General features: G+C 37.1%; 1 protein-coding gene across 1 annotated transcript in view; it reads left to right on the top strand.

Moving 5' to 3' along the window:
- IL1RAPL2 (interleukin 1 receptor accessory protein-like 2) overlaps positions 1–14,853 on the top strand; it is a 658,444-nt gene that overhangs the window by 631,345 nt on the left and 12,246 nt on the right. Inside the window, exons 7-8 of the mRNA XM_011958337.1 lie at positions 7,776–7,919; positions 14,287–14,457. Of these exons, the coding sequence (XP_011813727.1) occupies positions 7,776–7,919; positions 14,287–14,457 (315 nt within the window). The remainder of the gene's footprint in view (positions 1–7,775; positions 7,920–14,286; positions 14,458–14,853) is intronic.

Below are 14,853 nucleotides of genomic sequence, written 5' to 3'. Positions count from 1 at the left end.
TATTAAGAGGTCTTTATCAGGTGCATATATTTCTACATATTTTGGCATTTATGGAGATCCCTTTCTCAAGTTGGTTCCAGACAGGGTGGAAATTGTATATAATGAACAAAGAAAAGAAACTCTAAATTTACATATAATGGAGATAAAAACAGATATACAAACAACAAGCAATCTCAGCAGCTAGAGTAGCTTCTGAACTGGCTCGTACCTTGCTATGACTTTTGGTTGCTGCAAAAGGCTAAATACTTTCTGTATATGTACATCTGGCAAAGGCTTTGCAAATGTAGCAGAACAAATGTTCTCAATCAGTGTCCTTGTTGCCTAGGTTTTAGAGCAATAATAGAACAGATTCAATCAGCAAGGTCACTTAGTTGTACTTCCTGGCCAGGATGGAATTTATATTTTCCAGCCAGCCCTAATACTTGACAATGACCAGCAGCTCTTGAAGAAGCAGAGAGGAATCATTATTCTGAAAATAATGCATTTATATCTCTAGCACCACTTCATCCTCTAGACTTGATTCTGTCTTAAAATAAAGGCGTATTTAAGTGTAAAGGAGTCTAATAGAGAAAGTAAAGTCAGAAGACCCAGATTCAGGAGATCCTGGTTCCGTAGGACTAACTTGTCTTATTAGACTCCCTAAACCTGAGTTTTCTTATCTTTGAAATAGGATTAATAATATCTACCTTGCAGAGTCAATTTGAGGTTCAAATAATAATGATATCATGGGTGTGAAATATGCCATAACCAGTCTTTATTATTATACTGAACTTGGATAATTTATCCTAGGTAACCACTTAGGAACCACATGAAGGGCAGGTATTGATCATGCCCAAACACCTTGTGGCAAGGATCACTTTGTTTCTGTTCATCTTAGTCTTATTTCGGGCTTAGAGATCCTCCAATCAGAGCCTGCTGTTATACCTCTGTATCCTCAGAGATATCAACTTGAGCAGTGTCTAGCTAGTAATAAGCACTTAGAACCCATTCTGGTCAAATAAGTGGTTAATTTTTTCTTTTATTATTGAAGACTTAGCTACAGCCAGCATTATGATAGGTGCTGGGGAATAGAATGCTGAAAAAGATAGACCTACCTAGGTCTTCTTGGAGCTTATACCTTTTGGAGGAGTGAGAATGCAAAGAAAGACCAACTTTAAATATTTTTTAAAATGCCACAAAAGATATATAGTGTTATAATTAAAAACCTGCTATGAGGAAAAATAATGGGGGGTGTCTTATCAATCGGCCAGTGTGGACAGAAATAACCTTATTTGAGTTTTAAAATAAATGCATTTGTTTTTAATAAGTAAAGCAACACAGGACAGCCCCTGAAGGTTTCTAAAAATTTGACACTACAAACTAAGACACACTATAATACTCTGCTACCTCACATGGCTTCTACAAGGAAACTGGTCTAAATCATGATAACTGACAATGTTAATTCTCATCTTCCAAATATTTAAATATTGGAGTTCCCCAGGGTTCAGGTCCCCTCTTCTCACTCATTCAGTAGGTGATTTCATTCTATCTCCATCTCATGGTTTTGCTTACCACTTATATGCTAACAACTCCCAAATTTATGTCTAGCCTGGACTTCCCACCTGTATACTCAATTGCCTACTAAACAACTCTTCTTACGGATCTAGTAGGCATATCAAATTTAGCTTGTCCCAAACAGGATTCCTAATTTCTCCTGCCTACGAACCTGATCCTCCAGTCTCCTTCTCCATCTCCATCACCATTGTTCTAGTTGCTCATGCCAAAATCCTTGGAGTTATTCTTCACTTTTTCTTTTCTCTACTCATATCCTATATCTACTCCACCAGCAAATCTCATGGCTTAACTTTCAAAGCCTATTCAGACTCTGAACACTTGTCTCACCTTCACTACCCACATCCTCTTCTGAGCCACCAGCACCAATTACCTGGATCATGGTAACAGCCTAACTGGTCTCCCTGCTTCCATCCTTTTCCTCTCACAGTCTATTCTTATCACAACAGTCAGAAGGATCATTTAAATACATAAGCAAGGTCATGTTATTCCCCTGATCAGAACCCTCCATTCACAGTTCTTTCCCTGTTCCACCAAGAATGAAATCCCAAATCTTTACCATGTCCTTTAAGGCACTACACAATCTGTTCTTACATCTGATCTCATTTTCTACCACAATTTTCCTCATACATTATACACACTAGCCTCCTTTCTGTTTCTCATGTTCACCAAACACAGTCCTGCGTCAGGTCCTTTGCACTTGCTATTTCATCTGTCTGGAACACTCTTGCCTCCAGCTGTCTCCATGACTCCCTCCTTCCCTTCATACAGATTTCTACTTAAATGTTACCTTCTTGATAGGTATTTTCTGGCCATCCTATATAAAATGATATTACCTTTCATTTTATTTTTCTTCTAACCTGTCTCTACTTCTTTTCGTTTTGTCTATTACTATTGGATATTATATTACATATTTGTTTGCTTCTTGTTTTCTTCCCCCCACTAAAATATAGAATACTTGAGAACAGGAACTTTTCTTGCCTTATTTACTGCTGTATCTCTAGTGCATAAAACATAGTAAGTGCTCAAAACTATTTCTTGAATGAAAATTCTCCTCGTGGAGGACAAGCACAATCAGGTGAGCAATAAATAACAGGGATTGATAAAAAGAAGATTTGATCTGTGATTTTGTCATGACTAATGTCTGCCCTGGATTATCTAAATGTGTTTTTTTCTTTTCAAGTATTGTTTACTTTCCAGGGATTGCAAAATCAAAGACCTCAGGTCCCAGGAAAATACTGAATTTTTTTAAGAAGAGGGCTGGATATTAGACAAAATCAAAACATAGACCAGAGAAAACACGCCTTGCTTTAAAAGGGCAACAACTATTTTGTTCTATAAGATTACTGCTGTTTTTGCTGGAATGTATGCCCAGGGATATGAGAGCTTTGAAGTTTTCAAGTGAAGCTGAAAGACTGGATACGAAGTCTTTTAATTTTTAAATATTAGTATTCATTTTTGAAACATTGTGTGATCCAACAAAACCAATGTTTTGGCCCATAATATACCAGTTTGTACTCTCTGTTCTAGGTTGCAGTTAAATGATTTCACTGTGCTTTACAAAAGTATGCAGTTAATCTTCCCTCACTTGGTCTCCTTAGGAGCTTCTGACGATATAGTGGAAGCCCAAGAAAGAGCAAGAATCCTTATGGACCTGTCGTATTTTTTTAAGTCAGAACAAGCTCTAGCTAGTTTGAGAAACTTAAGGTAGTTCCTTTGGGGTTGGACCTTTTAAGCTTTATCACATCATAGCCTGGCCTCATTGGCAGTAGTATTCCCACTTGGAATACTAGTATGGATTGTTTTATGGAACAATAACTTCTTGATGAGTTGTAAGTCAAATATTTAATATGCCTTAAGTGATCATTATGGAGAAGAAATATGATGAATCCTTTCATTAAGTGAAAAGGGTTTTTGTAAAATGAAAACTCACATCTAACATATCCAATTAACAGGATCAAGTTTTGTAACCTATCCCTCTTCTTACCTATCTATCTTCTGTCTGCACCTACCACTTCCTTATTCTCAGATGAACAATTTGCAGTACGTGCAACTAGCATTTCAGTAAGAAGTTCATCCTAAATTTTTTATTTGGTGAGCCAAGAGTCTGAACTTAGGTTCCAGAAATTCTGATAATTATTTCTGCTTCTCTGCACATACCTCCTTTCTCATAAAACAGAGGCATATCATTGAATCTGTCTCTCTTCATTCTCAGTGCTGCTGCTTCACTCTGTCCCACCATACCTGAATAGAAAACTTTCTGAGCCTGCTCCGGATCACACCTTAGACTGGGTAATTTTTAAATATTATAAATTTAGTGCTCACAATCCTAGAGGCTGGGATGTCCAAGATCAAGGCACCAGCAGATTCATGTCTGGTAGGGGCCTATTACTCATTTCTGTCTGAGGTATCAGAATGGCCTTTGCCATTCATATTTCTACTAACATTCTGATCACGACCATTTAGGCAATCTCTAAGATGACTGAGGAATTCTCTGTAGCTCTCTTCTTCTTCCAAGCCCTCACCAGAATTGCCCTTAAGGCTCTTTTCATGGCAATATACCTCAAATCTCTTCTACTCTCTATCCATTAGCCAGTTCCAAAGTTGGTTCCACAACTTTAGGTATTTGTTACAGCAGCACCTCACCTCTCAGTACCAATTTCTGTCCTAGTCCATTTTGGCTGCTATAACAAGATACTTTAGACTAGATAGTATATAAACAATGGAAATGGATTGTTCACAGTTCTGGAGGCTAGGAAGACCAAGATCGAGGTACCAACAGATTTGGTATCTGGTAAGGACCCATTTCGCATAGACGACACTTTCTTTGTGTCTTCACATGGCAGTAGCAGCAAAAAGGTTTCTTCAGGCATCTCTTATAACAGGCCCCGTTTATGAAAGTTCTACCCTCATGACCTAATCACCTCTCACATGCTTCCCTCGTTTTTTATTTTTTTATTTTTTTAGAAACAGGGCAGGGTCTCACTCTTTTTTCCAGGCTGGAATGCAGTGGCTCAGTCATAGTGCACTGTAGCCTCAAACTCCTGAGCCCAAGTAATTCTCCCACCGCAGTCTCCAGAGTAGCTGGGGCTACAGACACACCACCATGCCCGACTAATTGTTTAAATTTTTTGTAGAGACAGGGCTTCACTTTGTTGACCTGGTTGGTCACAAACTCCTGGCTTCAAGCGACCCTCCTGCCCTGGCCTCCCCAAGTGCTGGAATTACAGGCTTGAGCCACTGTGCCGGGCCAGGCCTCCCTCTTATATAAACACCTTGGGGGTTAGGTTACAACATATGCATTTTGAACAAACATTCAGACCATGACAGAAGCCCTCAGGTGGGATCTCCTAAACTGCTTCCCATCTTGTGAATCAGAGGAGCAAGCTTAAACATTCCCTGCATTCTCTCTCTCCAGTCCCTTGGTTTCAGTTGCTATTTGTCCCATTCTATAATATCTGATCTTTGTGTTCACAGTGAAGAAATAGGTGGGTTCAAACTAAGAAGGTAAAAAAGAACTACCCATGTACTTTGGGTGCCTAGGAAAAGTTACAGGCCCATAAATATTTGCTGTTCTTGCTACAGCTCTCTTTGTGAAGCATATACAAGACACAGCCCAACTAAAATGACTTCCAGTTTCTCAGTCAGTAAATGTCCCTTGAAGTATAGATCCTGCTGAGATTGAAAATTGCAATTGAAAATAGAAGACAAAAGAAAATCCAGGTGGCATTTGGGTGATGGCAACTGTGTCCTCTGATTATAGGATAGATGTTTCCCTTTTGATGTGACTGCCTGGGCTGAATCAAAGAATGCTGGTTGGGTCTCTGGGCCTAGGTCCACATTTTTCAACTTAAACAGCCATCATTACATAATATCTTTCAAAGATATTTTTTATAAAATGGACCCCAAAATCACAAAGGTACTTTTTTTACCATGGTTTTCTTCCATAAATTTACTGCTGAAAAAAATGTCTGCTACTTGAGAGCACAAATTGTTCCTGCTGCTGAAGTTTTCCATCTACCTAATAGCAACTCTGCTCTGTAAATAACATAGAAATTGCTGAAAAATTTCCCATTCCACGACTTTTAAAACATTTGAAAGCTCTTCTGACCGCAGAGAAAGACAGACAGAAAGACCAAAAAATTTATAGCATAAAGTGAACATCTTAAAACAGGAAAAATCTTTTGAATCAAGTCAATTAATGCCCCAAGATGAAAGAGAAGTCAGTTTTCAGAGTAACAAAGAAAATCGTATTGGTTTCTCTATTTAAAATTGGCTTTTAATAATGTATGATTGATGGTGTATATAAGATGGTGAGAAAACAAGTAAAAACTGTGATTTGCAGCCCACAGAGATCTCTTAAGAAAGCCTGTTTTGTCCCCAACATGGGCAGAGGCAGAGGAAGGTAGAGGTTCCTGGACAGCCACGTTTTATATAGAGGGCAGGAAGCATTGCTAATTATGTGGTGAATTTTTTTTTTTTAACCTGGAATTTTGTGGCTTATTTTTTTAAAAAGACCACCTCTTGCAGCAGGCACGACAGACACAGATTCCAATTTCCTACCCCTATTCATTGTGTGTGCCCTCGCAATATTCATTGTTGGCATATTTTGTCCTTCACAGCAGCCCCACTCTCTTCCTTTTTCTATCCTTCCCCCTCTCTCCATACTCAAAAAGAGTGACATTTATTTGTGTTTCTTACATTTCCATTCTATGACTCTCTGATTGGCTGTTCTCTGTGTGTGTGTGTGTGTGTGTGTGTGTGTGTGTGTATGATATATTTTTAAATATATATTTTTATATTTTATATTTTATTTTTATGTTTATATATTTATATAATATATATATTTCTTTTCTATAAAATATAAACTACTAAATGGACCTTAATTTTTATATTGAGCCTGGCTAATTTCTCTTAAGCAATAATCCTGCATAGACATAAGGGACATTCCTAGAGAAAGGTTGACAGTCTGGCTTTCAAGAGTGACAGCCTGTCAATGGTCAGCAATTTGATTTTGACAGTGCCCCATAATTGATCCATCCAGGAAGGCTGACTGATGCCAACTAAACTCACAAGGAGTTGATGTATAAACTAGATTGTCTCTCTCTTTTCTAGTTTCGAGTTACATGGTAAGCTGAATTAGTAATCAAATAGTCACTTGGTAATTATGTAATTACATTAAAGGAAGGTTAGGTTATCTTGTAGGCAATTTTATCTAATTATGATGAGACCAATAATGTCCCTGTAGAAAATACGTCTCTGGTCTGATGTCTCTCAGATTCAGTATTTTTCCTCTGGACATTGCTGAATTCACATTCTAAATTCTCCTCCGACTTCCCCTTTCTCTAAATTTCATGATACCATACCCTCTTTTGATGATACACTCTTTAGATTTATTAATATCACTGATTAACTACAGGTTAAATCACTGTTCCCTGAGCCTGGGAGACATTATGTCTTCTTCCATTATATTTTGATTTCATTGTTCCAATGCTCAAGAGTTCTAGGGATGCCCCACTGGAGCAGCCTAAGTCTGCTATCAGGTAGGCTGGTGTTGGCTGAAGAGGCCAAGTGATTCGCCTGGATTTCTCATTCTGTTTTAGTTCCATTGGGCATATTATATCACATATATATTACAGTCATTTATTCAAATAAGTAGGGGAAATGGATAAGCTAATTTTACCTGCTTACCTTATATTGGATTATGTTCTACTGGGGTTAAATGAAACAGTTAAATCCTGCAAACTCATTAGATTTTATTTGATTCTGAAAGTAATTTTATGATGTTGTTCTCCTGCAAAAGAATAGGGCCTGTGGCCTGAGAAGTACTAGATGGTAATCTTGCTAAACCAATATGATAATTTAACAGAAATAAGAAAATATTGGCCTTGGACCCAGAATAAAGTAGCTTTAATAGTTCCCTGAAATACATTTAGAGCAAAAGCATATATATGACATCTTAGATGCGTTCAAAACAAACTGAGAGCAACTATTCCTTTTCAGATAGACTTACCACTTTTAATAGTAAATTAATCAAATTTCAAAGAGTTTATTTTAGAAAAATTTGATTCATACAAATGTATCAAGAGCAAAGCTACTGCATTAAGCAAGAATTTTCTGGACAGGAAAACAGAATGGTAGTACATCTTATATACTAGAAATGTGGGAAGATCCCAAGTGTTGCTGATTTAATTACCTTTTCCTGTTTATTCTGTTTGCTCCAGATTTAATCTACAAAATTGAGCTTGCAGGGGGCCTGGGAGCAATCTTCCTCCTCCTTGTACTGCTGGTGGTCATTTATAAATGCTACAACATTGAATTAATGCTCTTCTACAGGCAGCACTTTGGAGCTGATGAAACTAATGATGGTAAGCTGTCTCCTATTGTTCAAATTCCATTAAATGGCATGCATTTGTGATTATGTAAGAGAACCTCCCTATTTTTAGGAAGTACAAGCTGAAATATTTAGGGGTAAAGGGCTATGGCAAGTTACTTACCTTTACATAGTTTAGAAAACTTATCAAGAAAAAGAGAAAAGAGGAGAATATAGTAACAATAGGTAAATCTGAGTAAATGTTATGTATGTTTTTTGAAATAGTTTTATTTTTATAATATTCCTATACGTTTGACTTTATTTCCAATAAAAACTTTAACAATAAGACTTTAGTTGCTCAGGAGATAAAACAATTGCTGTCAAATCCCTCCCACTTAGTAAGAAGCAATTTAAGAATCAATTCCAATTTTTTTCAGAAAATGCAAATTTAAGTACAGATCATTTTTATCCATTGCTGCCATCTACAAAACAAGCAATCATGCAAGAAACAGATTAAAAGCTATGGAGACAATCCTTTTAAAGCTCAAAGTACATGTACTTACATATTTTGAATGCTTATAGCACCATTCTCAAAGGTGACCTGAAAGAATAAAAATTCAGAGTGTAGCTCATAATTTTCTTATATTTGCTGTTTATGAATTTTGAAAATCTTATGAGAGAAATATCAATAAAGCAGTATACTGAGCCTTGTTTCTTTGAACATTTAAAATGATTTAATTTTTTTCAAGAGTATAAACTGCCATGTTTCCAATCAAAATCAATAAGAAATCATGGCATGTAGCTTCTTATACATAAAGTTCTCATCCCAAAACTGCTGTAAGCCTTGGAAATGTGTATAGAATGCCACAGGTAAGCCAAACACTTTTTTTTTTTTTTTTTTTTTTTTGAGACGGAGTCTCGCTCTATCACCCAGGCTGGAGTGCAGTGGCTAGATCTCAGCTCACTGCAAGCTCCGCGTCCCGGGTTTACGCCATTCTCCTGTCTCAGCCTCCGGAGTAGCTGGGACTACAGGCGCCCACCACCTCGCCCGGCTAGCTTTTCATATTTTTTAGTAGAGACGGGGTTTCACCGTGTTAGCCAGGATGGTCTCCGTCTCCTGACCTCGTGATCCGCCTGCCTCGGCCTCCCAAAGTGCTGGGATTACAGGCTTGAGCCACCGCGCCCGGCCGCCAAACACTTTTTAGAAAGAAATCCAATTTGGAAAACATTATTTTAAAAAGATAGACTTAAAACTGAGTTTTCATTGTACCAAAATAAGTAAGGTTAGAGCTTTTGTTTATTTTTTTGAGTTGGTGGTCTTACCTCAAAAAAGAGAAATTCACAATTTTGATTTTAATTTTATAGTGATAGATGTAATGTCAAAATTTTTGAGGAATCTGATTTTGGTCTTATTGTTACTATTATGTGAATGATGATATGGGTGGATTTTAATTGACTTTCATATTTTCATAGTAAATTACAGAAGTTCTTTCTTTTACCTTTTTTTTTTTTTTTTTTTTTGAGACAGAGTCACTGTGTCACCCAGGCTGGAGTGCAGTGGTGCAATCCTGGTTCACTGCAGTCTCAAACTATTGTACTCAAGCAATCCTCCTGCCTCAGCCTCCTGAGTAGCTGAGATTACAAGTGCATGCCACCATGCCTGGCTAATTTATTATTATTACTATTATTATTATTATTTCTTGTAGAGACAGGGTCTCGCCTTGTTACCTAGGCTGGTCTCAAATTCTTGCATTCAAGCACTCCTCTGGACTTAGCCTCCAAAAGTGCTGGGATTACAGGCGTTAGCCACTGCACCTGGCATGAAATGCTTTTTGATGAGTACATATGCATGCTCATTTGCTCATTTTCAAATCTACACATCTACACATTTGCACATTTCCAATCTACTCATCGATTACAGCAGCCCATTTAAAAGTACTACAGACTTATTTAGATATATCTTAAAAGTGAAAAATTAAGGCCTATTCCAACAATTATTATATATGCTGACAGTATATATGGAAATATGACCAATTACCCTCAGTTCTTCTTATAAACAACAGTTAATATTGAAAAATCTTGACTTCTTATCTGTATACAGAAAAAAACTAGAGAGAATGTGTTATTGAGGTTAATGTCCCTGGTTCCCAGGTGCCAGCAAGTGGCTAAAGTAGCCAATTGTGAAGGTAAAAGATGCATTATCTGTGTAAAAGAACATAAAAGGGGCCAGGCACAGTAGCTCACAAAATCCCAGCACTTTGGAAGACCTAAGCAGGAGGATTGCTTGAGCCCAGGAGTTCAAGAGCAGCCTGCACAACATAGGGAGACCTCATCTCTACAAAAAATAGTTTAAAAAATATTAGTTGGGCATGGTGGTGCATGCCTGTGGTACCAGATAACCATGGGGGCCAAGTCAAGAGAATCACTTGAACCCAGGAGCTCAAGGTTGCAGTGAGCTATGATCGCATCACTGCACTCCGGCCTGGATGACAGAGTAAGACCCTGTCTCTAAAAAAAAATGAATAAAATAAATAAAAATATGAAAGGGAGGCTTCTGTGATTAATATGTTTTGAGTCCTGATAATATGCAATTTGTTAATCTCTGAGATTATGCAATTTATTATGTTAATCTACAATAATTAATTACCTTCATCACTGATACCCAATAACCTAGACTAACTGCTCAGTTGTAGTACATATTTGTAAGATTAATTTTATGCTGATATGATAGAATTTTTCAGGAATTAAATATTCCACTTTGCATCTTTATCTGCAATGTGGTTCATGTGTTCAAAGGTGTCCAGTAATATAGAACATTTTGATTACATAATTGTATGTATTGATTCCAAATTCAGTGGTGGGGGGGAAATGCAATATGGGGAGAGGGTACTTCAAGTGTTTTCGTTAGGAATGATGGTTAAAATATTTTATATTTCTGCATAGAACCTTGGATCTTAAGTATATAACCTCTATATTAGCTTCAGTGGAATACTAAAAAGTCAATATGTATATGGTAAAAACGCATAAATGAATTTTAACTGCCTTTTAGAAATCTACAGTTACAGAATGCGAAATGTCAGCCAGATAATCTATCAAATTTTTCATTTCACCGTTTAAATATTTTGACATATCATAGACACAACTTAATTCTAACCATATGCTTTTTCTTCATGCTCTCTCTTTGACAATATCTATAATGGTATTTCCTAAAAGTTCTTATAAAAATGCCTGATTCTGTATAAAATAAAATCCATCCAACAAACTTTAACTTCTTAGCCATGTTTAAAATTTAATTCATTTTAATTCAACCCACCAATGATTGCTTCATTTATTTAACCTTTCAATTTTTCAGTCATTAAATATTTAAGTGTCTACTAAGTGGCAGGGACTATGCATGATGCATTTACTTATATTCTTCATCTGGATCAACACTACAGTCACACACACACACACACACACATATACTATAGTAGGTAGTAGGTATATAATAATCAACAAGATTACACAGTCTTTGCTCTGTAGAAACTAGGAGTTTAGCACTCTGTTTAGCATAGCTGCAGAACAACTGAGTTATAAACATGGATGGCTTCTTGATAGGGAGCAGGGTTCAAATTAGATTTTAAAACAGAAAAGGACAGAAGTGACAACAGGAAAATTCTTCTACAAAACATTTGGTTCTCTTCCTTATAACTTCTCTCTTTATTAGGAACAGCATACCTATGGTAACCACTGTGCCAGCCCTCTTCCTTACACTGTTCTGTCTGCATTGTGCTCTATTTTCTGGTTCCTCAGATGAGCTTAGTCAGCATGATTTAGCACAGAGGAAGGCTCATTAGCCTTGCCTAGAAAAGTGGTGCTGCTGAACAGCCTTTTGGTTTAGAAACAATTTTTAGGCCTTGCTGTTAACCTTATTTGCATCATGTTGTTGATTTTGGTTTATCTATCTTGCTCCTCTTTGTGAGCAACAGCTGCAGCTATTCATGAGGTTTTCTTGGCTGTCTACACAAGGTTGAGTGCATTATTTAAACTGTAGCATCTGTGTCACTGCTGGCTCACTAGCTGGTATCCTAGAGCGTCTGGGACATCTGACATGGTGGCTTTGAGAGCTTTCTTCCTGCTCTGGCCAGCCACCATAAGCTCTTCACCTTTAGTTCATCTTAAAGAGACATGAATGACACCAGAAGCATTCATTTTTTCAATGAATGGTGTGTTTCTAGAATGCGAGGTAAAATTTATAATCCCAATGTGTTGGGTGTTAAGACATACCAAAGACATCCATGCTCTTTGCCACAACTTAGAAAATGTAAGTATAGAAGTACTTTCTAGGGGTGTTTGTAGCATTGAACTGCAATATCAGAATATAGGTGGAACCAGTAAGGACAGAACCAAGAATATGTGAGTTTAGCATGTTTGGAAGACAAATAACCATAGTCAGTACAAGCAATAGGAGAGGAGTCTAGAAGGTCTGATCAGATGGGTAAAGAAGTCAAGCAGCCATTGCAGATGCTCAACAAATAATTGTTGAATGAATTAATAAGTGGTTGAATTTAGGGAGGTTTGTGAAATAGGAAAGTTATCAAAGTTAGAGAGAGTAACAGGGTCTGGTCTGACATTATGGAGTTTGAGGCAGCAACACTATCTATCAAGAACAATGAAATATATTCTGTTCATATGAATGGAGCTATTTGTCCTTTGGCCTGTTTTATTCTTCCAGCTGTGTGTCATCGGCAGCTCTGAGTCCCAGGTGAGTAATTATAGCTGGAGAAAGTCAGGGGCCTGCAGGTGTATCCTGCACGTGATTGGAACAAGGGCAGAGGTGCTAGGATTACCAGGAGGTTCTTACATTAGCATTGCTTATGAACATTCTCACTTCCAAGCAGAATTTTATGCACGACAGTGGAATGCGCCCAACTTGTAAGCGAAATGATCTCTTCAACTACCCAGGGCAGTCCTTCATGTACATCTGCTTCCAGGCGATCAAGTAATCCAACCAAGGTTTATGGAAGCCTTTTGCAGCCAAAAAAGATGCTAAAGAGTATTAACTCTTTCTCTTTCTTTCAGGCACCATCTTAATATAAATAACCAGAATTTATTTCGTTTGGGAGTGGTGAAGGCTAAAATCTTACTAAAATTGGAACAACATAATCCTACTTCAGAGATAGGGAGGTCTCATCTACTCCTAAAAGAGGGTATCTACAGCTCATCATATATCTATAGTTTATTCCTCCTTCAGCATGTAGAATGAAGTCATGGTGTGGGTTATGGTGGAAGTAAATGAGTGGCTGCTTCATTTTATAAATTACATTTTCGTTAGGTTTTAGGTATGTTCTAATTAGGCATGTTTTAATAGAAAATATTGATGTGTTTGAGAAACAAATCCTGAAATTCTTACCGGTCTTTTGCAGTTATTATTTGTAAGTAACTGAGTTTACTCATAGTTCCACATGAGTCTGTGTTCACTATATTAACTTAAAAACTTTTTTTAATAAGGAAATTTTGAAAATCTCACTATAACTTTTTCAGTATGGATGTGGCCCATCTAAAACCTTCAGAAACTAACGCCTCAAGTAGCTATGCTCATTAAGATTTTGCAGGAAAAAAACTGTATGCATACATGCACGTTTTCTCTCTGGAGAGACTGGCTCTGAGCCAATACAGCAAAAGAGGAAAAAATACACTTGCAAAGCACAGTTAACTCCCTGACTAAATGTGTGGAGGAAAAATCTAATTTGGCAATACTGGAAGGATGTATATTTTGAAACAAAGGCTTCTTTTGGAAGCTTGTGTCATATTAGTTGGCCATGAACTGAACAAGAATAACAGGCAATGCACTTGTATAAAACCCAGCTGCTGTCTCTAATATTTGGTAATGAACTGCTTTTTGTATATGGAGATGACGACACTAACCAACTGGAACTATGGCATGTGCTGTGAACAGTGTCTCCAGGAGCGAGGCTGGATTATTTCAATTTTCCACACTCTAGGGCCCAGCCCCTGTTGGATCTTTTGCACATATTTGTGCAAACAAGGTATAGTCTGTGCCCAAGTAACAGAGCCAAGCCAACTGGAAAATAAAGGGGTTAAATCCATGACTTTGGTCTACTTAGTCCTGCATTCAAACACACTGAGCTAATCATTCACACATCATTGAGTATTACAAATGCGTATAGTCGCTGAAAGTCACAAATAATAATTCTCTGTTTTATTCTGTTCAGACTATAGGTGGCCCATTGCATAAGTTTCAATTCATATCATATGACTAGGTTATTTTGAAAGGGATTAGGTTTCCTATAACATGGCATGTGACTTATTTTTTTCCAATTATTAAAGACAGTCACTAATTATTGTGCTATCCCTGCCTCTTAGTACTCAAAGAGAACCTGCTAATAGTTACAACCCTTTTGTTGTTCTTTATGTTTAAGACAACAAGGAATATGATGCCTATCTCTCTTACACAAAAGTGGACCAAGATACTTTAGACTGTGACAATCCTGAGGAAGAGCAGTTTGCTCTTGAAGTACTGCCAGATGTCCTGGAAAAACACTATGGATATAAACTCTTCATCCCAGAAAGAGACCTGATTCCAAGTGGAAGTAAGTACTTTCAAATTTTGTATTTAAAACGTTCTGTTTCTTTTAGGATGTTATGTGAAGGCTTCAAACATCAGAGCCAAGTATTTAGACAGTTGTTTCTCATAGCAGAGTTTCTTAAATCCAAATTTTTCCCATATGCCTGTGTTCTGAATTTCTAGCATCTGAATATTTTTAAAGGCATTCTTACTAATATTTTGAGTATGATTTCTAAATTGTGCCATAATGGTCATTTTTATTATATTGCCTTAGTATCCTGAAAAGCATTATGATCTTTAAAAAAAAAATCTGTAAAAGTTAGTTAAAGCCTTTTCAATATGTTTCAGTTCCAAAGCTAGTCTTCTGTCACTGTGTTTCTACTTATACCTACAATTATTGTCACTAATGGCTTTGAATCTA

The sequence above is a fragment of the Colobus angolensis genome, unplaced genomic scaffold, assembly GCF_000951035.1.
Source record: "Colobus angolensis palliatus isolate OR3802 unplaced genomic scaffold, Cang.pa_1.0 Scaffold469, whole genome shotgun sequence".
NCBI classification, from domain to species: domain Eukaryota; kingdom Metazoa; phylum Chordata; class Mammalia; order Primates; family Cercopithecidae; genus Colobus; species Colobus angolensis.
The sequence above is the reverse complement of the archived record's forward strand: the minus strand, read 5'-3'. Positions and strand labels throughout refer to the sequence as shown.